This window comes from Mirounga angustirostris, unplaced genomic scaffold (genome assembly GCF_029215605.1).
Source record: "Mirounga angustirostris isolate CCGP_5_RB_7025 unplaced genomic scaffold, mMirAng1.0.hap1 SCAF_2, whole genome shotgun sequence".
Classification (NCBI taxonomy): domain Eukaryota; kingdom Metazoa; phylum Chordata; class Mammalia; order Carnivora; family Phocidae; genus Mirounga; species Mirounga angustirostris.
The window spans coordinates 107,839,760-107,865,488 of record NW_026991710.1 but is presented as its reverse complement, the minus strand read 5'-3'; the positions used below and the strand labels follow the sequence as shown (position 1 = coordinate 107,865,488).

At 35.9% G+C, this 25,729-nt stretch overlaps 1 protein-coding gene across 9 annotated transcripts in view; it reads left to right on the top strand.

Annotated features, from left to right (window-relative positions):
* SCLT1 (sodium channel and clathrin linker 1) overlaps positions 1-25,729 on the top strand; it is a 201,918-nt gene that overhangs the window by 36,228 nt on the left and 139,961 nt on the right. For all 9 annotated transcript variants that reach the window (XM_045880459.2, XM_064585065.1, XM_064585064.1 and 6 more), the window contains 3 exons: positions 5,830-5,965; positions 11,418-11,540; positions 17,753-17,823. In XM_045880459.2, coding sequence (XP_045736415.1) covers positions 5,830-5,965; positions 11,418-11,540; positions 17,753-17,823 — 330 coding nt within the window. The remainder of the gene's footprint in view (positions 1-5,829; positions 5,966-11,417; positions 11,541-17,752; positions 17,824-25,729) is intronic.

The window sequence follows — 25,729 nt, the reverse complement described above, 5'->3', positions numbered from 1 at the left end:
AAAATGATCAGTGGTTGCCAGGGGCTGGGGGAAGGGGGCGGGAGTAGAGAGAATGAAAAGGCAGAGCACATAGGATTTTTAGGACAGTGAAACTATTCTGTAAGACACTAGTAATGGATACATGTCACTGTAGGATGTAGGATGTATAGCACTAAGAGTGAATCCTAATGTAAACTATAGACTTTGGGTAATTGTGTCAATGTAGGTTTATCAGTTGTGACAGAATGTACCACTCTGGTGGGGGAGGTCATGCTGAGGGGGGCCAAGGGGTATACTGGGGAATGTCTCTACTTTCTGCTCTCTTTGCTGTGAACCTAAAACTACTCAAAAATTAAGTCTTATTAAAAAGAGTCACCTAAAATGAACACATTAAAAAGAATAATCAAAAGAAAGCATGAATGAATGGATAAAGAAGATGTGGTGTATATATATAATGGAATAGTATGCAGCCATCAAAAGGAATGAGGTCTTGCCATTTGCAATGACGTGGGTGGAACTGGAGGGTATTATGCTGAGCGAAATAAGTCAAACAGAGAAAGACATGTATCATATGACCTCACTGATATGAGGAATTCTTAATCTCAGGAAACAAACTGAGGGATGCTGGAGTGGGGGGTGGGGTGGGAGGGATGGGATGACTGGGTGATAGACACTGGGGAGGGTATGTGCTCTGGTAAGCGCTGTGAATTGTGCAAGACTGTTGAATCACAGATCTGTACCTCTGAAACAAATAATGCAATATATGTTAAGAAAAAAGAAAAAGATAGCAGGAGGGGAAGAATGAAGGGGGGAAGTCGGAGGGGGAGACGAACCATGAGAGATGATGGACTCTGAAAAACAAACTGAGGGTTCTAGAGGGGAGGGGGTGGGAGGATGGGTTAGCCTGGTGATGGGTATTAAAGAGGGCACGTTCTGCATGGAGCACTGGGTGTTGTGCACAAACAATGAATCATGGAACACTACATCTAAAACTAATGATGTAATGTATGGGGATTAACATAACAATAAAAAAATTTTTTAAAAAAGAAAGAAAGCATGAAAGTAAAGAAAATCCTAATAGGCACGGCATATAGAAACAAATACTAAGGTAGTAGATATAAAGCCAAATATATCAGTAATTATATTAAATTTCAGTGTATTACATGCTACAATTAAAAGTGATGTATCAGAGGAGAGTAAAAAAAGAAACCAGTTATGGTATATACTTATCAGAGAGATTCCTAAAATGTAATATAGAATGGATGCAGATAAAAGGATGGAAAATAGATAACACCATGCAAGTGCTAACCAAAAGAAAGGTGGTAATGTCAGACACAGTAGACTTTAATGCAGAACAGATTATTAGAGATAAAAAGGGATATTTCATAATGACAAAACATTCATTTTTCCCAAAAGATGTGACAGTTTTAAATTTGTGAGCACTCAATAACAAAGGCTCAGAATGGAAAATTTTCAATTTTTCTGTTCTTCTAGAATCAAAAAATTCAATTATAGCACTGAGTGGCAAGATAGACTAAATTTTTTTTAAAGTACTTAAAAGTATCAATAACAACAGGTTATTTTTAAATATGTTATACTATTTTTTAAATATTTACTTTTCCTGACAGAAAATGTTTAATAAGAGAAAAATGACCAATACATAAATATAACAAGAATTTTTTTAAAAGATTTTATTTATTTGTCAGAGAGGGAGAGCTCGAGCACAAGCAGAGGGAGAAGCAGGCAGAAGGAGAAGCAGAGTTCCTGCCAAGCAAGGAGCCCAATGCGGGAATCGATCCCAGGACCCTGGGATCATGACCTGAGCCAAAGGCAGACGCTTAACTGAGACTGAGCCACCCAGGTGTCCCTATAACAAGAATTTTTAAAAAGGCACCCCAAACCGCAGAGAAAAACTGTGATAGTAGGAAATATAAACAGATTGCTCTCAGTAATTTGAAAAAAAAAACAGAAAAAAAAGTAGGAGTATGTAATATTTGAACAATGCGGTTAACAAATCTGTAAGGGACGCATATTGAATACTACTACCTTCAGAATACATAGCCATCCTAAGTACACATATAATATTTCCACAATTAACCAGTTCAAAAAAGTAACTCAGGAATTTTTAAAATCTCAAAATTACTCTGCTTATGTTCCTTGATGACAGTGAAAATTATACTAGAAATCAATTTTTTTAAAGGTAACTAGAAAATCCCCAACTGTTCTTTAGTTAAGCAACTTCTAATTACTTATAGGTCAAAGGATTAACAGTGAAAAATTAGAGCATACTTTTAACTGGTTGATAATGAAAATTAAATCAATAAAGCTTACAGGTTGCCACTAAGGCCATTCTTAGAGGGAAATCCAAAGTCTTAACTACATATATTAGAAAAGAAAGTCTAAAAATCAGTGATCTCTAAGAATTTGCAAAAGAGGTCAGAAAAAGGACAGTAAACTAACCCAAAATTATAAAACACCTGGGGAATCTGGGCACGTTGGGCAAGAGTCAGCAGGCATTGCAAACTGTAAGATTGGACACCCCGTCCCTAAGTACTTAAGATACTAAAACAAAAATAAGCTATACATAGGCAGTCCTTGCTGTGTTTGATAGTGCAGGACTTTAAAAATGACCATGCAAGCTGAAACTGTGGAAAGTGATCTTAATAATCAATGGATGAAAATTACGATTTTTCTGTGACCTTTAAAAATTTTTGCAAAAATACTAATTGTCTTGTTGTTTATAACTGTACTGTTGATTATAAGGAATGAGTTTTTTTTTTAACAAAGAAATAAAACATTTTAATTCTCAATGTTTCTAATGTTTTTAGTATACTAAGTGAATATTAATTTTACTATTTTTTTCATTTCATTTTAAAATGACTCTAGGGGGTTTACCTGAGTTGATGCAAATATCTGTATAATGGAAATGATGGAATATTATGCCATCATTAAAGTATTTATAGGAAAATATAATCTGGAAGAATGCGTATGTTTCAGTAATACAGCTTAAAAGGCAGGTTATAAAATATTAGCAATATGGTATATCTGTCTATTTTTAATGGAGAGCAAAAATTCTGCTAGAAAATATATCACACCATTAATAATGGTTTTTCTCTGGGACTTGGGATGTCTTTTTTAAAACTCTTATTATATTTTATGTTATAAAGTAAATATTTTTTCAAATACCAGAAATACTTAAACTCATTATTATATGGTCAGTTAGTCTTCGACAAAAAAAGGTAAGAATATGGAATGGGAGGGGCGCCTGGGTGGCTCAGTCGTAAAGCGTCTGCCTTTGGCTCAGGTCATGATCCCAGGGTCCTGGGATCGAGCCCCACATCGGTCTCCCTACTCTGCGGGAAGACTGCTTCTCCCTCTCCCACTCCCCCTGCTTTTGTTTCCTTTCTCACTGTGTCTCTCTCTGTCAAATAAATAAAATCTTAAAAAATATATATATATGCAATGGGAAAAAGTCTCTTCAACAAATGATATGGGGAAAGTGGACAGCTACATGCCAAAGAATGAAACTGGACCATTTTCTTACACCAGGCACAAAAATAAATCCAAAATGGATGAAAGACCTACCTGTGAGACCTTAAACCATAAAAATCCTAGAAGAGAGCGTAGGCAGAAATGTCTCTCACATCAGCTATAGCAACATTTTCTTTTTAGATAGATCTCCTGAGGCAAGGGAAACAAAAGCAAAAAATAAAACACTGGGACTACATCAAAATAAATAGCTTGTGCATAGCAAAGGAAACAATCAACAAAACTAAAAGGAAGCTTACAGAATGGAAGAAGATATTTGCAAATGACATATCTGCTAAACAGTTCAAAATATATAAAGAATTTATATAACTCAACACCAAAAAAACAAATAATCTAATTTAAAATGGGCAGAAGACATGAACAGATATTTCTCCAAAGAAGACATAGATGCCCAACATCTGAAAAGAGGCTCAACATCACTCCTCATTGGGGAAATCAAATCAAAACCACAGTGAGATATTACCTTACACCTGTTAGAATGGCTAAAATCAGAAACACAAGAAACAGCAAGTGTTGGAAAGGATGTGGAGAAAAAGGAACCCTTGTGCACTGTTGGTGGGAATGCAAACTGGTGTAGCCACTGTAGGAAACAGTATGGAAGTTCCGTTCCTCAAAAAAGTAAAAATAAAACTACCCTACAATCCAGTAATTAGACTACTGGGTATTTACCCATAGAATACAGAAACACTAATTTGAAAAGATACATGCAACCCTATCTTTATTGTAGCATTATTTACAATAGCCAAATTATGGAAACAGCCCAAGCATCCATCAACAGATGAATGGATAAAGAAGGTGTGTTTGTGTGTGTGTATACATACATTCAGTGGAATATTATTCAGCCATAAGAAAGAATGAACTCTTGCCATTTGCAATGACTTGGATGGAGTTAGAATATAATGCTAAGTGAAATAAGTCAGAGAAAGACAGATACCATACAATTTCACTCGTGTGGGATTTAAGAAACAAAACAAATGAACAAAGTGGGGGAAGAAAAAAGAGAGACAAACCGAGAAACAGACCCTTAGCTGTAGAGAACAAACTGATGGTTACCAGAGGGGAGGTGGTTGGGGGGGAAGGGTGAAATAGGTGATGGGGATTAAGGAGTGCACTTGTGATGAGAACTGGGTGAAGTATAGAATTGTTGAATTGATGTATGCCTGAAACTAATATAACACTGTATGTTAACTAGATTGGAATTAAAATTAAAAACTTAATAAAAACAAAAAAATAAAAATACTAGAAATGTTTTAAAATATGAACGTTTGTGTTTTTGATAAAATTTTTAACTAGGGAATAATTAGCAACCTCTGTCCTTTCCTTAGGGAGTAATTATTTTTTTTGTTGTTTCTAAGGTTAATTACCTATGAATTTCATGTGTTTGATGAACTTTGTTTTCAATAAATATATTCTAAAAATTAAAATTGAATTTTTCTAGTTTCAAAGGAGATTTTAAATGCAGTAGGTAATTCTCTTTATTTTAAATATATAGATGCAGTTTCTTTGCGAAACTACCTTGAGATGTGTTTATTATAAATAACATTTTCTGCTAATAATTTATACATTAAAGGTTTTCAAGTTTTTCTGATACTATAAATATTTTTTTCCTTTTAGGTTTGTATCATTTTAAAGTAAAATACTTAATCAGTCTTTTCAAATGTACTTTCTAAAGCCTTCTTTTGGTAGCTGTTTTAAAATACAAAATATCTGTAATTTAATGTTAAGATTAATTTTGAATTTAAGGCTTTCAGAGTTATGGTCAAGCTTATTTAAAATATGCTGAAAACTAAAGCCTCTAATCATCTTGCTTTCATAACCAACAGTTTTATTCAACTCTTTTTATTAATTGGATTAAGTGAGATGTTACCTGAGTTTTATGAAACACAATGAAGAAAATAATTCTATAATATTTTATATCCCATTTCCTTTTAATTGCCTAGATGAAAACCACTATTATATTTTTTTCCTGAATAGCCTGTTTCATAAATTAATAGGGTGTAATATGTGAATTTTACCTTCTTGAATAACTAAAATCTCCTTAGGACAAACTGAATTATGGTTGAATTAATTATGACAAATTTAATGCATTTGAAATTGTTATATTTTTATTTTCATAGCACAGTATTTAATGGTGATTAACTATTTAATTTTTGAAGTCTACTTAAAAATTATTTTTGTGTAAGAAATTTTTTTTAAAGAATGTTTTTGGTGCCCAAATGTTTATTTAGTTTACCTTGAAACAGTGATTACTGTTGGTAAAATGAATTTATATTATTACTGTGTTAACTCTTTTTTCTGAAGGTTGCACAGTGAATTAAAAGATGCTGTTGAAAAGCAACTGGAGTCCCTTCCCTTTGGCACAGACATGGGAAATGATATATATACAGACGATGAAACAGTTAGGAATCTACGAGAACAATTACAACTAGCCAATCAAGTGAGTGATACAAATTTTTTTAAACTATATTCTGAATAAACAGAATTTTTAAAATCTGTGTTAATCATTATTTATGAATGATAATAACAGAATAGCAAAATTAGTACTTATTGATTTCTACAATTTATAAGAATAGTTAACAGGTAACAAAACTTGTAATATATACCCTCCCTGGTTGTTAAAAATACAGCTACCAAATGTATATTTTAATTGAATCATAAATCTTTTGACATTTTTATGTCTTATAAAAATATCTTAATGCCAGGAGTGCCTGCGTGGCTCAGTGGGTTGGGCATCTGACTTGATTTTGGCTCAGGTCATGATCATGAGATTAAGCCCTGCATCTGGCTCCATGCTCAGTGGAGTCTGCTTGAGATTCTCTTTCCCTCTCCTTCTGCCCCTCCCCCAGCTGGCTACATGCATGCATGCGTGCACTCTCTTTCTCTAAAATAAATAAATAAATCTTTTAAAAAATATATTTTAATGCCCAAGAAAATTTTTAAAGAAAAAATAATCATCCACTCACCTAAATTTACATTTTTCATTTTTCTGTGTTTTCTTCTGATACGGTGTTTTCCTCAATTTTCAAAGATTATAGAATTATATTTTTCAAAAATTACACTTCTCTTCTCTGTACTACTTTTTCTCCTTTTTTCCTCCCTCGTAGTAATTCAAATATTTAGGAAGCTATATTTTATATCCTAGGCATCTCATATCTTATATGGATTTGAATCTCTGTTCTACTTTCTAGCTGTGTACCTCAGTTTCTTCATTTATAAATGGAGATTACAAATTCCTTATTGTGATTTTGATTTTATAGTTATCTATGAAAAATCATTTTTTATACCCTAGAAATTTAGTTTTGGAATTCTTATATTTATGAAAGTGATAATTACCTGATTAAATTAAACTGGATTTAAACAGGCTATTTTTACCATGATAAAGGAGCATGTATTTAACACTGATTTTATTTTTTCATGTGTAAAGGGAAGGAATTTGAAAAAGTAATAGAGAAAAAAAAACGAGAAAGCATGCTCTTTCAGACTTTTCCAACTTTCAAGCTCTAGTTTGAGCTCTGTTCAAAATATTATCAAAAAGGATTTATAAATGTTTATATAGAAATAAATGGAAATTAATTTAATTAAGACTTATGAAGGCTTTCTAACAGGCTATCTATCAAAAGCTAGTGCACAATATGCAATTCTTGGTACTCTGGAAAAAGATTGTGATAGACCATATGTAAAAGAATCCTCTGTTATATACCTTAAATATATGCAATGATTATTTGTCAATTCTACCTCAATAAAACTGAAAAAAAACTTTTTTTTTAAAGGAAGTGGAATGAAAACTAGATAAGATTTGTAGTTTCAAAAAACAAAACAAAAACAAAACCCTATCTCTAAAAGGCATCTCTCTGCAGTACTTGTATTGCTATAATTTCCAATGTTAAATTTTATTAAAACTTCAAAATTACTTATTCTTTTTTTCTTATTAAACCAAATTTGTTCTCTCATTCCTTCTTTTTCTCCTCCTGCCTTACCCTCTCTTTGCCTTTCTCCTACATCTTGCTCCACCTCATATTATTTCTCTGAAGATGGTCCTATTTTTTTTGCTACATTTTGGATCAGTCACTTCATAGAAGAAATTGATGAGGTCCAACTCTGAGCAGTCAAAAAGGAAAAAGCTGATGGTTATAAACACAATTTCCCACAAAATCTGTAATGTATTTTGTAAATAAATATAAAATTTTAACTGAATGAGAGTTTAGGTATCTTATGAAGTATAAATAATAGAAAATGTTAATAACTCAATAGTATCAAAATAGTAATGTCAAATATTCTGCTTATTATTCATATATGTTTATTTGGTTTTTAAGGTGTGATAAAACACATAAAATTATTTTGGTATCCATCACTAAATTGAAAGACCTTTGTGTTATGCATGAAGACTAGTTGAATCCAAACCAAAGAGACAAAAGTTAAATACAATTTATAGTAAAAAATAGAATAATTTTTATATTATGCTTTATCAAAATGATGGGCATAAAGAAATTGACTATTCAGATATCTTCATTTATTTCACAAGTATTAATTAGACGTCTGTTAGATACCAGGCACTGTGCTAATTGTTGAGGATACAGTAGAGAGTGTTGGTTCCTGCTTTCGTGGAAAACAGGCTTTTGTTAAAAAAAAGCAAACAAAAAAACCTCTCGTCAAACTTCTTGAGTTTGTTCTCTATTTGTAGCTCTGTGATCTTGGGAAATGTCTTTTTACCTTACCTTCATTTATATATGGAGATTATATATGGAGATTATTAATTCTCATCTCATGGAGTTCTTATGGTAATTCAGAAATTCCCATAAAGCACTTAATGTAATGCCTAACACACATGTAAATTAATAAAGTTATGTATTATTTTTATCATCATCATTACTAAACAGCAAGATAAAGAATTAAAATTGAGTACAAAAGGTGCTGGGTAAAGCAAATGTAATGGCCTTGGAAGCTGATAACACTGCACAATATTGAGTACCTAACTAAATATTTTTAGTTTGGAGTATTTTGTTCTGCTATGATAATGTGATTTGTAAGAATCTTTCTGGGGGCAGGTTGGCAGTAAGAGCCTTAGAAACGTTTATATCCAGGGACACCTGGGTGGCTCAGTCGGTTAAGCCGCTGCCTTCGGCTCAAGTCATGATCCCAGGGTCCTGGGATCGAGCCCCACATCGGGCTCCCTGCTCAGCGGGGAGCCTGCTTCTCCCTCTGCCTCTGCCTGCCTCTCTGCCTACTTGTTCTCTCTCTCTCTCTCTGTCAAATAAATAAATAAAATCTTTAAAAAAAAAAGAAAAAGAAACGTTTATATCTTTGATCAATTAATTAGACTAGGATATCACATAGATTCTAGGAATCTATCCTAAGAAACTGTATGTGAAAATTGATGGATAAATATGTTCATTATACCATTATATTTGATAATGAAAATTGGAAATAGTTTAAAAATCTAACAATATGGAATCACTTAAATTGGTTTCTCAAATGATGGGTTATACCATTTAAAAATTTTATATTAGTACATTGGTTCTCAATTTTTTTGAGCATTATAATTTCCCAAGGGCTTTTTGAAATAGAGATTATTCTTCTCCTTCCCCAAGGGGTATCTTGAATCTTGAATCTTTCTGATTCAAGAAGTCTGGGCTTAATAATTTGTGTTTCTGACAGGTTCTGAGGTAATGCTGATGGTTTAGTCCTATAAGAACCATTGCTTTAGAGATTCTTGGTTTTCTATTTGTCCAGATGATTCTTACCATCAGGCAGGTTTGTAAAACTGCAACCTTTTGAGGTTATGACGTGTCTTTCTGACCATTCTACTGAAAAGAAAATGTTTTTATGGAATTGAAATGAATTGTCCAAGATCATTCAGCCAAAAATCAGGGATTGAATCCAAGTCTTATGGCTCCAGATTCTGTTTGTCTACACGTTTTAAAACTATGTAAGTTTTAGGCAAAACTAATTGATGATGTAGAAATAGTTATTTTGAGGGAATAGTAGTATCATAGTTATTTTGAGGGAATAGTAGTATCTTGAAGAGAGGGGAATCGGGCTTCTAGGTGCTAGTAATAACATGCTCTTTCTTGAACAGTGTGCTGGTTACATAGGGGCAATCGCTTTGTGAAAATTCATGGTTTGTGTGTTTTCTGAATGCATGTTATACTTCAGTAATAGTCTCCTTAAAACTCATGAACCTCTATTTACGTTAAATATATACTCACTATCTTCTTAAAATGCTTATCTTTTCACTACACCTTGTTACCTTCTTACTAAAACAAGGTGGCTTAGTTCTGACCTGGGATTTAAAAGTTTGGGCTTTTGGGACACCTGGGTGGCGCAGTCAGTTGGGCATCCAACTCTTGGTTTCAGCTTGGGTCATGGTCTCAGGGTGGTGGGATTGAGCCCAATGTCAAGCCCTGCATCGGGCCCCGCACTGAGTGGGGAGTCTGCTTAAGATCACCTCTCCCTCTCCCGCTGCCCCTCCCTACCCCTCTCTCTCTCTCTGTCTCTCTCAAATAAATAAATAAATAAATCTTTAAAAGTTTGGGATTTAGAAACAAAGAGGTAAATGTTTCCTCCTGACTCAGTCAACAACTTGCTGAGGAACCCTCAGCAAATGGCCAAAACCTGCTCCACTTTTCTTTTTAGACAATAAAAAGAGAATAATGCTCTGTACCTAAGAGCTTAGCATTTCTTACCCTTTTTGGTTTCAGGACCCCTCTCCAGGATGCTTAAAAATTATTGTGGACCTCGAAGAATTCTCTTTTTGTGGATTATATATCTATCAGTATTTATCATATTATAGATTAAAACTGAGACATTTTTAAAAACAAATGGGAGCATAAGAACACATTCCAATACCCATCAGAGAGGTGACATCACATCATATAAACTTTGGAAGACTTCAGTGTACACTCCTGAGAAGATGAGAGTGAAAAAGGCAAATAATGTCTTCATATTATAATGAACATAATTTTGACTTCAGGAGTCCCTATATCACACTTTGAGACTTGCTATGTTGAAAGAATAGTTAATGATGTGAGAAAACTCTGATTATAAAATCCCAAGTGAAAATAATACAGTACAAATAGTACACTGTAAGATTCCCAGTTTTGTTAAAAGAACAGAAATACAAAATTCTCTTCCAAAATCACATTTAAAAACATGAATACATCCAAAATTTATAAAGATGCTTATACCCAGACACTAGCAGTATGTACTATCAGGTGGTAAAATTACAGGTAATTCTTGTTTTCTGTTTTGCTGTCTTTTCCCAACTTTCTACAACATTTATTACTTTTACAATCTGAAAAAAATCTTGTACTTTATCAGGGGCAATTCTCTTTAGTAATTTCCAAGGCTTACATTTTCTTATGGAACAAAGATAGTGCTTTAAATCCGTATCTCTGATTTAAGAGTTAAATTTTAGCTATGAAATCTGAATAAAAAGAAAATTTCAACATAAGGAATTTTCATCTTTAGGTTTATTCTCTGAAATGCTTTTTTGTTGTTGTTTTATTTGATTTTGGTGTTTTTGTTGTTGTTGTTGTTCGGTTTTTTTAGAGGGAAAGAGAGGGAGAGGAGGAGGGAGGGAGAGAGAATCTTGGGCAGGCATCACACTCAGCACAGAGCCCAATGAGGGGCTCTGTCTTACATCCCTGAGATTGGCCTGAGCCAAAATCAAAGGTCAGGTGCTTAATCAGCTGAGTTCCCCTTCTCTGAATTGTTATTAATCAAGTGTATAACATCAGAAATATTACAACTATACCATCTTTACACAAGTTCCATTTTTATGTTTGTGACTTTATATATAAGAATTCATTCTGTAAACGAGTATGATTCATTTGTACTATGCAATAGCCTGCTAATAATTTAATGAATTCTTGATTCTTTTTGTTTTATAGGAAAAAACTCAGGCTGTGGAACTCTGGCAGACTGTTTCTCAGGAGCTGGACAGACTTCAGAGACTTTACCAGGAACATATGACTGAGGCCCAGATTCATGTAGTTGAAAGTCAAAAACAAAAGGTAATCTTGGGTTTCATGGTTTTCTTGTGTATCAGTTTTCATGTATATCTTCATTCTTGAGAAACTCTGTTTTGAAGAGGAATGCCTAAGTGTCTACTGTGTTATGTATGTTAAATAGATCTTTGCTGGTTAGAAATTTCTTGGACAATTACAGCAATGCCTGCTATACATTAGGTTTTATAATGTGATTATCAATGAAAGCTATATTTAGTTCTAAGAAGCAGCTATATGATGATTCTGTATAAATGGACCCCCAAAGCTTTTATATTGGCTTATGACAGGAACTATTCATTAGATTATGGCCAGTGAAGAAACCTGCTCAAATATAATGACAACACCATGTGAAGTGAAAATGTTAACACTCTTAAAGTTACCTCTAAAATAGATGTCAAGTGGGGGCACCTGGGTGGCTCAGCCATTAAGCGTCTGCCTTCAGCTCAGGTCATGGTCCCAGGATCCTGGGATCAAGCCCCACGTCAGGCTCCCTGCTCAGCGGGAAGCCTGCTTCTCCCTCTCCCACTTCCCTTGCTTGTGTTCCCTCTCTCGCTAGCTCTCTCTGTCAAATAAATAAAATCTTAAAAATAAAATAAAATGGATGTCAAGTGTATTTAGCATAAATTAATCAGAATAGAATTTTACAATAGGAAGAGATCTTATTGGTTATTAAGGCATTCTTTCTATTCAGAGCTAGAATGATTTTTGTATTCTTTCAAAGTGGACATCTAAGCTTTTGCTGTAAACCTCTGTTGACAAGAACTTACTATCTCAGAAGACGATCCATTCCATTGAAAAATCTGCCTCCTTGATCCTTCCATTGGTTCTTTTTCTTCTGGGAACATTGAAAACTATGGAGTATTCCAAATTCTGATTCCTTTTCTATGGATTTTGAGAAGGCAGATGTTTAAATATGTTGGTTATCACTCCTTACTTCAATTCTCATTTATGGACTTTTCAAATCCAGTTTATGAATGTTCCTATTACTATCATCATAATTGGGAATTTCTACCTAAAGGAGTCATAATAATACTTACATGACGCTTTGCAGTTTACAAAATGATTTTTCTATATATGCCCTGGTTTGAAAATAACCTATATGGGGCGCCTGGGTGGCTCAGTTGGTTAAGCAACTGCCTTCGGCTCAGGTCATGATCCTGGAGTCCCAGGATCGAGTCCCGCATTGGGCTCCCTGCTCAGCAGGGAGCCTGCTTCTCCCTCTGACCCTCCCCCCTCTCATGTGCTCTCTCATTCTCTCTCTCTCAAATAAATAAATAAAATCTTTAAAAAAAAAAAAAGAAAATAACCTATATGTAGTCTGGGCAAGACCTTTACCTCTGAGGGAGGGGGAATGGGCAGAATGGACAAAATGGGTGAAGGGGAGTGAGTAGGAGATATAGGCTTCCAGATATTGAATGAGTAAGTCATGGGAATAAGAGGCATAATATAGGGAATATCGTCAATGATATTGTAATAGCATTGTATGGTGACAGATGGTAGCTACACTAGCAGTGAGTCATAGCATAATGTATAGAGAAGTTGAATCACTATGTTGTACACTTAAAGCTAATGTAACATTGTATGTCAACTATACTCAAATTTAAAAATTTTTTTAAAAACACACACACACATACACACATGGCATTTTATCAAAAAGAAAAGGCTTTTACCTGTGAGATCTAAGAAACTATTTCTAAAAAAAGTAAGTTCTTTGAGGCTGTTTCCCCATTTAGGTCAATCAGCTAAGTCCTGTGGTATTTTTTTCACCTTTATTGTTGTACTGTAGCTATGCAGTTAGGTTTTTTTGTACAAGCCTTTACAAATAATACTTTGTCCTTATTTCTCCAGTTATCTGTCAGTCTTTAATTCTGTCATCCAACATATTAATAGCCCCTTCCAGCTTTGTGTCACCTGCACATACAGTGTTTAGTAGGATCATAACAGATAATCACACAGTTTGAAACTTGGGCTTTCAAGCTATGAGACTTTTAAGAAGGGGAGAGAGAAACAATAATTTCTGTGCCAGGGTTTATATTGTAGTTTTTGAGTCAGTTTGAATGTAGTTTTTCAATATTGTACAATGTCTCTCCAGCATGTTTATTTACTTAATAGAATGATTTCTAGAAATAATGGCCTTACATAAAACATAAATAGCCACATTTGTTTCTACATTGTCACCTTATTTAATTTTGTAGTCATTTAAAAAAAACTTATTTCTTCAACTGTTAATTCACACAATAACAGAAGACAACTAATTTCATCTAGACTTAGTCATAATGATTTTAGACTTGATTTTAGGTTAATTTTACATATGGGTTGTAAACAGAATGCTATTCATGTACACCTCTACCTTCCTACTGTAAGATCAATTGACCAATTTTCAACAATTGACCAGGCAACTTCATGTAACTAAGGAGAACATAGAAATGGTAAGTGAAAATATCCATTTAGTGTACTTGATATAAACAGATTGTGACTTTAATATTTATTTATGCTAATAAAAATCAATAACAAAAAAGCCCATGTATGTGAAATGAAAATAAGTAGGTGGTACTCTTTTCTCTTTATCTGTCTTTTCCTTTCACATTCAGTAGCATGACAATGTTCACAATACTCACGAGAGATCTAAAGCTAACATCTTTCTGAAATATCACCTAATCTATTAGTAATCTTAGGGTCCTCGGTAGGATCTCTTGAGAGTAATCTAGACTGTGAGCTTCTCAAGAGTAGAACTCATGCTTTATTCTTAGTATTTCATTTAGTATGCTGTAGGTATATGATAAGAATTGTGGAACTGTTAAATGAAGAGCCCAGTTTCTTAAAAATGTGAAGGGACATAGTTAAGTGATTATAAAGATCTTGTGCATCTCAAAGAGCATTCAGAGAATAGTCGCTGGAGCAAGTTTGAGTCAAAATCAAACTTGAAGAAAAGTACTCATTAAAAAGTTTTCTGATTTCACGAATAAGCTGATTAAGTGAATAGGTCCCTATAGATGTACAATCATTTGATGAGTATACAGAAGTAAATATCCTTCATAACCAATGCACATTTGTAACCTACAGAAGGTAGAATCCCCTGATGTGAATGGTACATGAAAGTACAAGTTTATTTACTATGGCTATAGATAAAATGGGAGTTTACATTTCCTAGAGATTATCTTTACTGAAATCATATTCTTTTTTGAGATTTGTTCATCTCTGTAAAATTACTCAAAAATATTTTCTTTTCTTTTTTTAATTTATTTTTTGATGTAGTGTTCCATGATTCATTGTTTGCATATAGCACCCAGTGCTCCATTCAATACGTGCCCTCTTTAATACCCATCACCAGGTTAACCCATCCTCCCACCCCCCCCCTCTAGAACCCTCAGTTTGTTTCTCAGAGTCCATAGTCTCTCATGGTTCATCTCCCCGTCCGACTCCCCCCTTCATTTTTCCCTGCCCACTATCTTCTTTTTTTTTTTTTTTTCAACATTTAAGGTATTATTTGTTTCAGAGGTACAGGTCTGTGATATACCAGCCTGAACGTGCCCGATCTCGTCTGATGTCAGAAATATTTTCTAATTGCATATTAAGTTCCTTTCACTATTAAAGATTCTCTAGTTGCAAGAGAAATGTGCATATATCCACAAACTCGTGTCCTACTTGGTAAAACAGGGATGATATATGAAGTAATCATGATCAGTGATTGAAAGGGATGCTTCCCTGGACCTTTATGAATCTCCAAATTCTAGAATGTTAATATAGCATATAATTTTCTTTGTAATGACAGAGAACACCATATTCAGATGCAGTCGTTGAGCCCTACTAGGCTTGCTAACAAGTTAGTTCCTAACACTAGCTTTTTTAAAATTCACAATTCCAATTTATACTTTTCCTAATCACTCTAAATCATTTACCTTTAGGGTGCTCCCAAATGGTAAAAAACACAAGCATTATTTATATTAGAGCCAAGACAGTATATATAATAAAACGTTAACAGTACATTACAGACACAAAAGAATTCAGAGCTGTGAATCACTTTGGACTGAAGTCATTGATAATTTCACAGGAGAATTTGAAATGATATTAAAGGTCATCTATTTCCTCAAATGATATTGGCATCCTTTTATTAAATGCTTTTCAGTTAGATGATCATTAGCCTCTTCTTTAACTATTCCCTGTAAGAGATTTATCACTTCCTCAAAGAGTCTGTTCCTTTGAATTCTGATTATTAGAAAGCTAAAATCTGGGGCATGGGTGGCTCAGTTGCTTAATTGTCTGCCTTCCGCTCAGGTCATGATTTCAGGATCCTGGGACATAGCCCTGCATCAGGCTCTCTGCTCAGCAGGGAGTCTGCTTCTCCCTCTGCCCCTTCCCCCCACTCATCCTCTCTCTCTCAAATAAATAAAATCTTAAAAAAAAGAAAGAAAGAAAGCTAAAATCTTGTTAAATTTCCTCCCATTGATACATGGTTTCATCTTTTGGAGTAACAGAACAAGCTCATGTCTTCAAATCAACCCTTTAGTTTATTTGCGTTGCAAGCATTATGTCTTTCCTGATTCATGCCCAGTGTTGCACCCAATTTTTTTTTAAACTATTCTGGTATGGTATAATTTGCCTATCTCTCATTATCTGGCCTTCTTTCCCTGCATGTGATAGTCGGTCTTTTAAATTGTGGTCTGTGAGGGGTGCCTCGGTGGCTCAGTCGTTAAGCGTCTGTCTTCGCCTCAGGTCATGATCCCAGGGTCCTGGGATCGAGCCCCGCATCGGGCTCCCTGCTCCGAGGGAAGCCTGCTTCTCCCTCTTCCACTCCCCCTGCTTGTGTTCCCTCTCTCGCTGTCTCTCTCTATCTGTCAAATAAATAAATAAAATCTTTAAAAATATAAATAAATAGATAGATAGATAGATAGATAGATAGATAGATAGATAGATAGATAGATAGATAGATAGTGGCCTGTGAATTGAACACTAAATTCTGGTCTGCAATAGTCTGCTTCCCAAAATAAAGATAAAAATGCAGTCTTCAGTCTCTCTTTATGTTTCATTGGAGGCATTCATTCATTTATTCCTTAAAGGTGTAAGTACTTAGAATACATTAAATCATGTGCCAGTGACTGGAAATTCTGGGAGAAGGTAGTCTTCAAAAAATGGCTCGTATTGTAGCTATGAACTTTAAATTTAGTGTTTGAATATAATGCAGCGTGCATTGTAAAAGTACATATAAAGTTTTATCAGAGTGCAGAAAGGAAACAATTACTTCTGTCTTAAAGTGAATGGATGATGGCAGAATCGAATTCCAATTCCAGAGGGAAATAAAATAGTGTATTAAAAATATGAAGTCCGTAAGATTGGGTAGAGTATGAGAGAAGCACAATGAAAACTGCTTCCGGGAGAGGCAGTTGGAAAGATGTATGCATGATCTGTTGGGATAGGAAAAAACTGAAATCAAGACTGTCGATTAGGAGGTAACTATAGTCTAAATAACATTGCCCATAGGCATATAGATAAAGATGATAAGGATAAGGATTTTGTGCCTTCATGGTAAAATCATCACTTAAAGAAGAAAATCAATTCCCTTAGAAAAATTTTTTCTACACTTCGAAGACTGCCTCAGTATCTTCTGTTAGGTTCCTTCTCAGGCTAACCCTGAGAAAAGGATTCTAATGCATATCATTTATTTAGGAGATAATACCAAGGAGTACCAGTAGGGGAATGAGGAAGTGAGACTGGGAAGAGAAAAGAAGGCAGCCAAAGGGTTTCTAACAATCATGCAAATTAATACCTTGGGTAACTGAAACTTAATCCTACCAGTGGACTCTGGAAGCCAGTGTAGAACAGGCTCAGACTTACTCCACCATGGGGCACAGGAGGAGTTTGGGATATTTACACACCAGTTCTCTTCAGTCATTGTTATCCAGCTCTTCCAGAACAGGCTGGGGATATGAATTCTACAGCACCTGTCATCTTCTGTGCAGTTAGGTAAACAAAGAAGGCTCGAATGGCCAAGGAAAACCATAGACATCAAAAAGCAGTTGCAGGTAGTTTGAAGTGAAGCAGGTGTCCACTGAATAAAGTGAAGGCAAGGAAGGATTGCCAAGGTTATATTTTACTGTCAGAAACTCTAATCATTATCATGACTCCGTTTTTTTCTACTTATATACCCTACAGTTAATCTTTAAAGATGTAGTTTTAAGTGTTCTAATACTGAATGTTTCTGTTTTTTTTTCTTGTGGCAGACTAACCAACAGTTTCTGAAAACAGTAACTGAACAAAATGTGGAAATTGAGCGCCTCCAAAAAAAACTCAGGTATTTTCAAAAATGAATTTTATTATTTTATTAATAATTATTTTTCTTCAGAGTAAGTAATGATGCCATAATTTTTCCATGAGCATTTTTTCTTCCCTTTTAGGCTTCTGTCCATAGCTTTCTGTATGTATGATCTGTTAGTACCAGAAAAGACTGAAATCAAGATGGTTAGGAGGAGGCAACTATAATATGTATGTGAAGGGATGTTCCATGAAGGTAAAACCAGTGCTTATGGAGGAAAATCAGTTCTCTTAGAAATACTTTTTCTGCACATATTTTTTATTCCCCAATAAGCAGACCCTGAGGAAACGGTGTCAAATCATGTAGTTTATTTAAATGTAATACGAGGGAGCACTAGTAGAGGAGTGGGGAAGTGAGACAGGGAAAAAGACAAAGCCAACAGAGGGTTTTTAAAAATCTGGCAACTTAATACTATACATATTTATTGTGGCCCAGTGGTTTCATAATCATTGCACTGACTTCACAGGAAAAACTTTTTTACTTTTTGTTCCCCTTATTCATAATACTTAAAATTCACAAGTAGAGTCATAATTGGGTTTTGCTCTATGATGCAGTCATTTAGAAATATCTTTAAATTGTAATATAAATCAACATTTTATAAAAAATGTAAGTTTCTGTTTGTTAAATGAACCTTCCTATTTATTTTTTGTACCATCCTGTATTTTACCCCACAAAATATTTTGCTTTTTTAAAAAAAGAATTTATTTTACAAAATTTTATGTACCACTTTTTATATTTTTATTTTATTGCCTTTATCAACTTTTTAATTTAATTTAAATAAATTTACTTTCTTTTCCCCTAGACATTTCTACTTGTGGGCTCTTATTTGGTCCTCCTTATTTCTTTAGATGTTACTGATTTTACAGTTTAAAATAGTAATGGCTTACTTAATTGCAAGATTTTATTCTTTTTTTCAAGATGGAAGTAGATTTTTTTTTTAAAAGATTTTATTTATTTATTTGAGAGAGAGAGAATGAGAGAGAGCAAGCACACGAGAGGGGGGAGGGTCAGAGGGAGAAGCAGACTCCTTGCCGAGCAGGGAGCCCGATGCGGAACTCGATCCAGGGACTCCAGGATCATGACTTGAGCCGAAGGCAGTCGCTTAACCAACTGAGCCACCCAGGCGCCCAGAAGTAGATTTTTTTAAATTATAAAAGTAATATAAGTCCAGTATAGAAAACTCTAGGTAGTATAAAAGTATAACAAGTTGCAGTATAATTCTGGCACTAACTACAGTTAGTCCAGACTCCACAAGTTACTAGCATAATCCCCAAGAAGACTACCCTCACTAAGACACAAGTTCAGGGATCCCCAGGCCACCCACACCCCTGACCAATTGGCTATAAATGCAAGTGTTCCCACTAACTACCCAGGCTCAGTAATTCTCTAGAATGGCTCAGGGAACTCAGAAAAGCACTATACTTATGATTAGTTTTATTATAAAGGTCACAGATCAGAACCAGCCAACAGAAGAAACCCATTGAGTGAGATCTAGGAAGCTCTCAAAATTTGAACTTTCATATCCTCTGGACATGGAACCAGGGAGCATCACCCTCCTAGCACATCACTGTGTTCACCAAATAGGAAGCTCAGCTAAGACTTGGTGTCCAGAGATTTTATTGGATTTTTATTATGTGCATATGATTTATGTTAAATGTAAATAAATTTACTTTTTAATATTTCTGAAATGACTGCATCATAGAACAAAACTTTGACTATACTTCTGAAATTTAAGTATTATGACTGATTGAATCATTGGCCACTTGATTGAACTTAATCTCCAGTCTCCCTCCCCTCCCTGGAGGTCAGAAAGTTGGGCCTATATCACATGGCTCAAAGCCCCAATGTTCTAATTACATGGTTGCTCTTTCTAGCATGGCCCAGCTCCCATTCTGAAACTATCTAGGGTCCTACCTTGAGTCACTTCATTAGCATAAACTCAGATGTGGTTCCAAGGACCTACTGTAAATAAAAAAAGATACTGCTACTATGGGAGGCGGGGGGAGTAGTGAAGGGCTTGCAATTTTAAATAGAGTATTCAGAATAAATCTCACTGAGCAGTTGAAATTTGAACAAGGATTTGAAGGATGTGAACAGATTATCCATATAATACAGGGAAAGTGTTCCAAGTATAGAACTTGCCATTGCATAGTTGGAAACATGCCTAAGGAACAGCAAAGAAGCTGGATGTCTCTGTGATCTATTGCTGAGTAGCAAACCATTCCAATACTTTGTGGCTCAAAACAATAACCCATTTAGTTTATGATATGGGTGGGACAATAGAGCAGTTTTCTGGTCTGGGCTTACTGGGCTGTATCTACTGGACTTGCCTATGTGTCTCTAGTCAGATGGTTGGTCTGCTAACAGTTAGTGTAGTAGTTGGCAGTGGATGATAAACCTGTCTGGCGGGGGATGCTTGGCAAGATGGCTGGATTTCGTCTGGTCTCAGGAATTCATCTGGATAGGGATCAGACCATTCTGAACACCTACAAACTCAACAGGAGATCGAAGAGAAGAATAGCAATAGAAGTTCAGAGAAGAATGTTTCTCTGAACAGAAAAGCAACCACTTTCTGGAAGGTAAGACATGCAGAGAAGTGAATCTGAGGCGATATTTGGGAGGATAGACGGCAGGGGAGGGGGCCCCCGTTGGCCGATTCTGGCAAGTGATAGAGCCGTGGAGCACAAAATCGGAACTTTTAGAAGTCAGCTCCGCTGAGGGACGTCACTCCAGTGGCTAAGCGGGGAGTGGAACCCTCGTGGGACAGTGTGGTCTCAGGACCCTCGGGATCACAGAAAGACCGGGGGTGGCTGAGTGCGGCAGAGCTCCCAGGTATCGGAGCAGGGAAGCCGGCAGCAGAGACGGAGCCGAGGCGCGGGCTCTCAGCTCAGGGTTGCCATAAACCGTGACCCGCGGCACAGTCGGGCCACTGCTCCTCCAGCAGGGACCCAACAAGCGGCAGATCCGGGGAAACTCACCTTCCTCCCCCGGGAGGGGAGGCACAGGAGCGCACCACAGGGATCTGCTGGGTTTGGAGACTCCACACCGAGTCGGGTGCCAGAGATAGAAACGCTCGGTCACAGGCTGGGTGAGCACGGAGTCGGCCGGAGACCAGGGAGACGGGAGTAATTGACTGCTTTTCTCTGGGGGCGCACTGAGGAGCCGGGCCCGAGCTCTCGGCTCCTCCGGGGCGGAAATTGGGATGCCGCCATTTTCACTCTCGGCCTCCAAAGCTGTACCAAAAGCTTGCAGGGAACAAAAGCTCCCGAGAGCAAACCCGAGCAGATTACTTAGCCTGGACCGGGCAAGGGCGGGGCAATTCCGCCTCTGGCAAAGACATTTAGGAACCACTGCAACAGGCCCCTCCCCCAGAAGATCAGCGAGAACAACCAGCCAAGACCAAGTTTAACGATCAATAAGAACAGCAGAACACCAGCGCTAGGGGAATACTGCACATAGAATTTATGGCTTTTTTACCATGATTCTTTAGTCTTTCAAAGTTAATTTTTTTTTTAGCTGTCTTTTTTTTTTTGACTTTTTCTTTTTCCCTTATTCAACCAACATCTTATCAATCCCTTTTTTAAAAGTCTTTTTTATTTTTCATTTTTAGAGTCATATTCTATACCTTCATAGTAGTTACCATTATTTTTGGCATATATATATAAGTTGTTCTCTCTTTAAAATTTTGAAATAGTTTCTTCAACATAAAAATATACCCTAAATCTCTAGTATATGGTTTTGTTCTACTCTCCTGCCTGATCACATTCTCTCCCTTTTTTTTTCTTTTTTTTTAAATCCTTTTCTTTCTTTTTTGAAACAACTTCTTATCAATTCCTTTTATAAAATTTTTTATAATCTTCATCTTTACAGTCATATTCCATCCCTTCATCATATCAACCCTTGTTTTTGTACATATATAAGTTTTTCTTTCTTTAAAATTTTGGGAGGCACTTTCTTCTAACAGACCAAAATACACCCAAAATCTAGTGTGTGGCACTGATCTATGCACCAGCCTGATCATATTTGATCATATTCTGTTTTTTTTTGTTTTCTTCTGTTTTTCTTTGTTTTTATCTTCTTCTTTTTCTTTTTTTTTCTTTTTCTTTTTTCTATCTTTCCCTTTCTTTTACCCCGGCTTCAGGTCTTTTCTGATTTGTTTAGAGTATATTTTCTGGGGACGTTGTTACCCTGTTAGCATTTTGTTCTCTCATTAATCTATTCTCCCCTGGACAAAATAACAAGACGGAAAAAATCACCTCAACAAAAAGAACAAGAGGTAGTACCGACTGCTAGGGACCTACTCAATACGGACATTAGTACGATGTTGGATCTAGAGTTCAGAATCATGACTTTAAAGATACTAGCTGGGCTTGAAAAAAGCATGGAAGTTATTAGAGAAACCCTTTCTGGAGAAGTAAAAGAACTAAAATCTAACCAAGTAGAAATCAAAAAGGCTATTAATGAGGTGCAATCAAAAATGGGGTGCTAACTGCTAGGATAAATGAGGCAGAAGAGAGAATCAGTAATACAGAAGACCAAATGATGGAAAATAAAGCAGCTGAGAAAAAGAGAGATAAACAACTACTGGATCATGAGGGCAGAATTTGAGAGATAAGCGATACCATAAGACGAAACAACATTAGAATAATTGGGATCCGAGAAGAAGAAGAAAGAGAGAGAGGGGCAGAAGGTATAATGGAGCAAATTATAGCAGAGAACTTCCCTAATTTGGGGAAGGAAACAGGCATCAAAATCCAGGAAGCACAGAGATCCCCTCTCAAAATCAATAAAAATAGGTCAACACCCCAACATCTAATAGTAAAACTTACACATCTCAGAGACAAAGAGAAAATCCTGCAAGCAGCTCGGGAGAAGAGATATGTAACCTACAATGGTAGAAACATTAGATTGGCAACAGACCTATCCACAGAGACCTGGCAGGCCAGAAAGGACTGGCAGGATATATTCAGAGCACTAAATGAGAAAAATATGCAGCCAAGAATACTCTATCCAGCTAGGCTGTCATTGAAAATAGAGGGAGAAATAAAAAGCTTCCAGGACAAACAAAAACTAAAAGAATTTGCGAACACAAAACCAGCCCTACAAGAAATCTTGAAAGGGGTTCCCTAAGCAAAGAGAGACCCTAAAAGCAACATAGACCAGAAAGGAACACAGACAATATACAGTAACAGTCACCTTACAGGCAATACAATGGCACTAAATTCATATCTTTCAATAGTTACCCTGAATGTAAATGGGCTAAATGCCCCAATCAAAAGACACAGGCTATCAGACTGGATTAAAAAACAAGACCCATCAATATGCTGTCTGCAAGAGACTCATTTTAGAACCAAAGACACCCCCAGATTGAAAGTGAGGGGGTGGAAAACCATTTACCATGCTGATGGACACCAAAAGAAAGCTGGGGTGGCAATCCTTGTATCAGACAAATTAGATTTTAAACCAAAGACTGTAATAAGAGATGAGGAAGGACATTATATCCTACTTAAAGGGTCTATCCAACAAGAAGATCTAACAATTGTAAATATCTATGCCCCTAACATGGGAGCAGCCAATTATATAAGGCAATTAATAACAAAAGCAAAGAAACACATAGACAACAATACAATAATGGTGGGGTACTTTAACACCCCCCTCCCTGAAATGGACAGATCATCTAAGCAGAAGATCAACAAGGAAATACAGACTTTAAATGACACACTGGACCAAATGGACTTCACAGACATATTCAGAACATTCCATCCCAAAGCAACAGAATACACATTCTTCTCTAGTCCCCATGGAACATTCTCCAGAATAGATCACATCCTAGGTCATAAATCAGGTCTCAACCGGTACCAAAAGATTGGGATCATTCCCTGCCTATTTTCAGACCACAATGCTTTGAAACTAGAACTCAATCACAAGAGGAAAGTCGGAAAGAACTCAAATACATGGAGGCTAAAGAGCATCGTACTAAAGAATGAATGGGTCAACCAGAAAATTAAAGAAAAATTTAAAAAATACATGGAAACCAATGAAAATGAACACACAACTGTTCAAAATCTTTGGGATGCAGCAAAGGCTGTCCTAAGAGGAAAGTATATAGCAATATAAGCCTTTCTCAAGAAACAAGAAAGGTCTCAAGTACACAACCTAACCCTACACCTAAAGGAGCTGGAGAAAGAACAGCAAATAAAGCCTAAGCCCAGCAGGAGAAGAGAAATAATGAAGATCAGAGCAGAAATCAATGAAATAGAAATTAAAAGAACAGTAGAACAGATCAACGAAACGAGGAGGTGGTTCTTTGAAAGAATTAACAAGATTGATAAACCCCTGGCCAGACTTATCCAAAAGAAAAATGACCCAAATCAACAAAATCATGAATGAAAGAGGAGAGATCACCACCAACACCAAAGAAATACAAACAATCATAAGAACATATTATGAGCAACTCTATGCCAGCAAATTAGAAAACCTGGAAGAAATGGATGCATTCCTAGAGATGTAAGAACTACGAAAACTGAACGAGGAAGAAATAGAAAACCTGAACAGACCTATAACCACTAAGGAAATTGAAGCAGTCATCAAAAATCTCCCAAAAAACAAGAGCCCAGGGCCAGATGGCTTCCCAGGGGAATTCTACTAAACATTTAAAGAAGAATTAATACCTATTCTTCTGAAACTGTTCCACAAAATAGAAAGGGAAGGAAAACTTCCAAACTCGTTCTATGAGGCCACCATTACCTTGATCCCAAAACCAAAGACCCCATCAAAAAGGAGAATTACAGACCAATATCCCTGATGAACATGGATGCAAAAATTCTCACCAAAATACTAGCCAGTAGGATCCAACAGTACATTAAAAGGGTTATTCACCACAACCAAGTGGGATTTATCCCTGGGCTGCAAGGTTGGTTCAACATCCGCAAATCAAACAATGTGATACAATACATTAACAAAAGAAAGAACAAGAATCATATGATCCTCTCAATAGATACAGAAAAAGCATTTGACAAAGTACAGCATCCTTTCTTGATCAAAACTCTTCAGAGTATAAGCATAGAGGGTACATACCTCAATATCATAAAAGCCATCTATGAAAAACCCACAGCGAATATCATTCTGAATGGGGAAAAACTGAGAACTTTCCCCCTAAGGTCAGGAACATGGCAGGGATGTCCACTATCACTACTGTTATTCAACATAGTATTGGAAGTCCGAGCCACAGCAATCAGACAACAAAAAGAAATAAAAGGCATCCAGATCGGCAAAGAAGTCAAACTCTCACTCTCTGCAGATATGATACTTTATGTGGAAAACCCAAAAGACTCCACCCCACAACTGCTAGAACTCATACAGGAATTCAGTAAAGTGGCAGGATATAAAATCAGTGCACAGAAATCAGTGGCATTCCTATACACCAACAACATGACAGAAGAAAGAGAAATTAAGGAGTCGATCCCATTTACAATTGCACCCAAAACCATAAGATACCTAGGAATAAATCTAACCAAAGAGGCAAAGGATCTGTACTCAGAACACTATAAAATACTCAGGAAAGAAATTGAGGAAGACACAAAGAAATGGAAAAACGTTCCATGCTCATGAACTGGAAGAACAAATATTGTGAAGGTATCAATGCTACCTAGAGCAATTTATACATTTATTGCAATTCCCATCAAAATACCATCCACTTTTTTTCAAAGAAATGGAACAAATAATCCTAAAATTTGTATGGAATCAGAAAAGACTCCTAATATCCAGAGGAATGTTGAAAAAGAAAAGCAAAGCTGGTGGCATCACAATTCCAGACTTCAAGCTCTATTACAAAGCTGTCATCATCAAGACAGTATGGTACTGGCACAAAAACAGACACATAGAT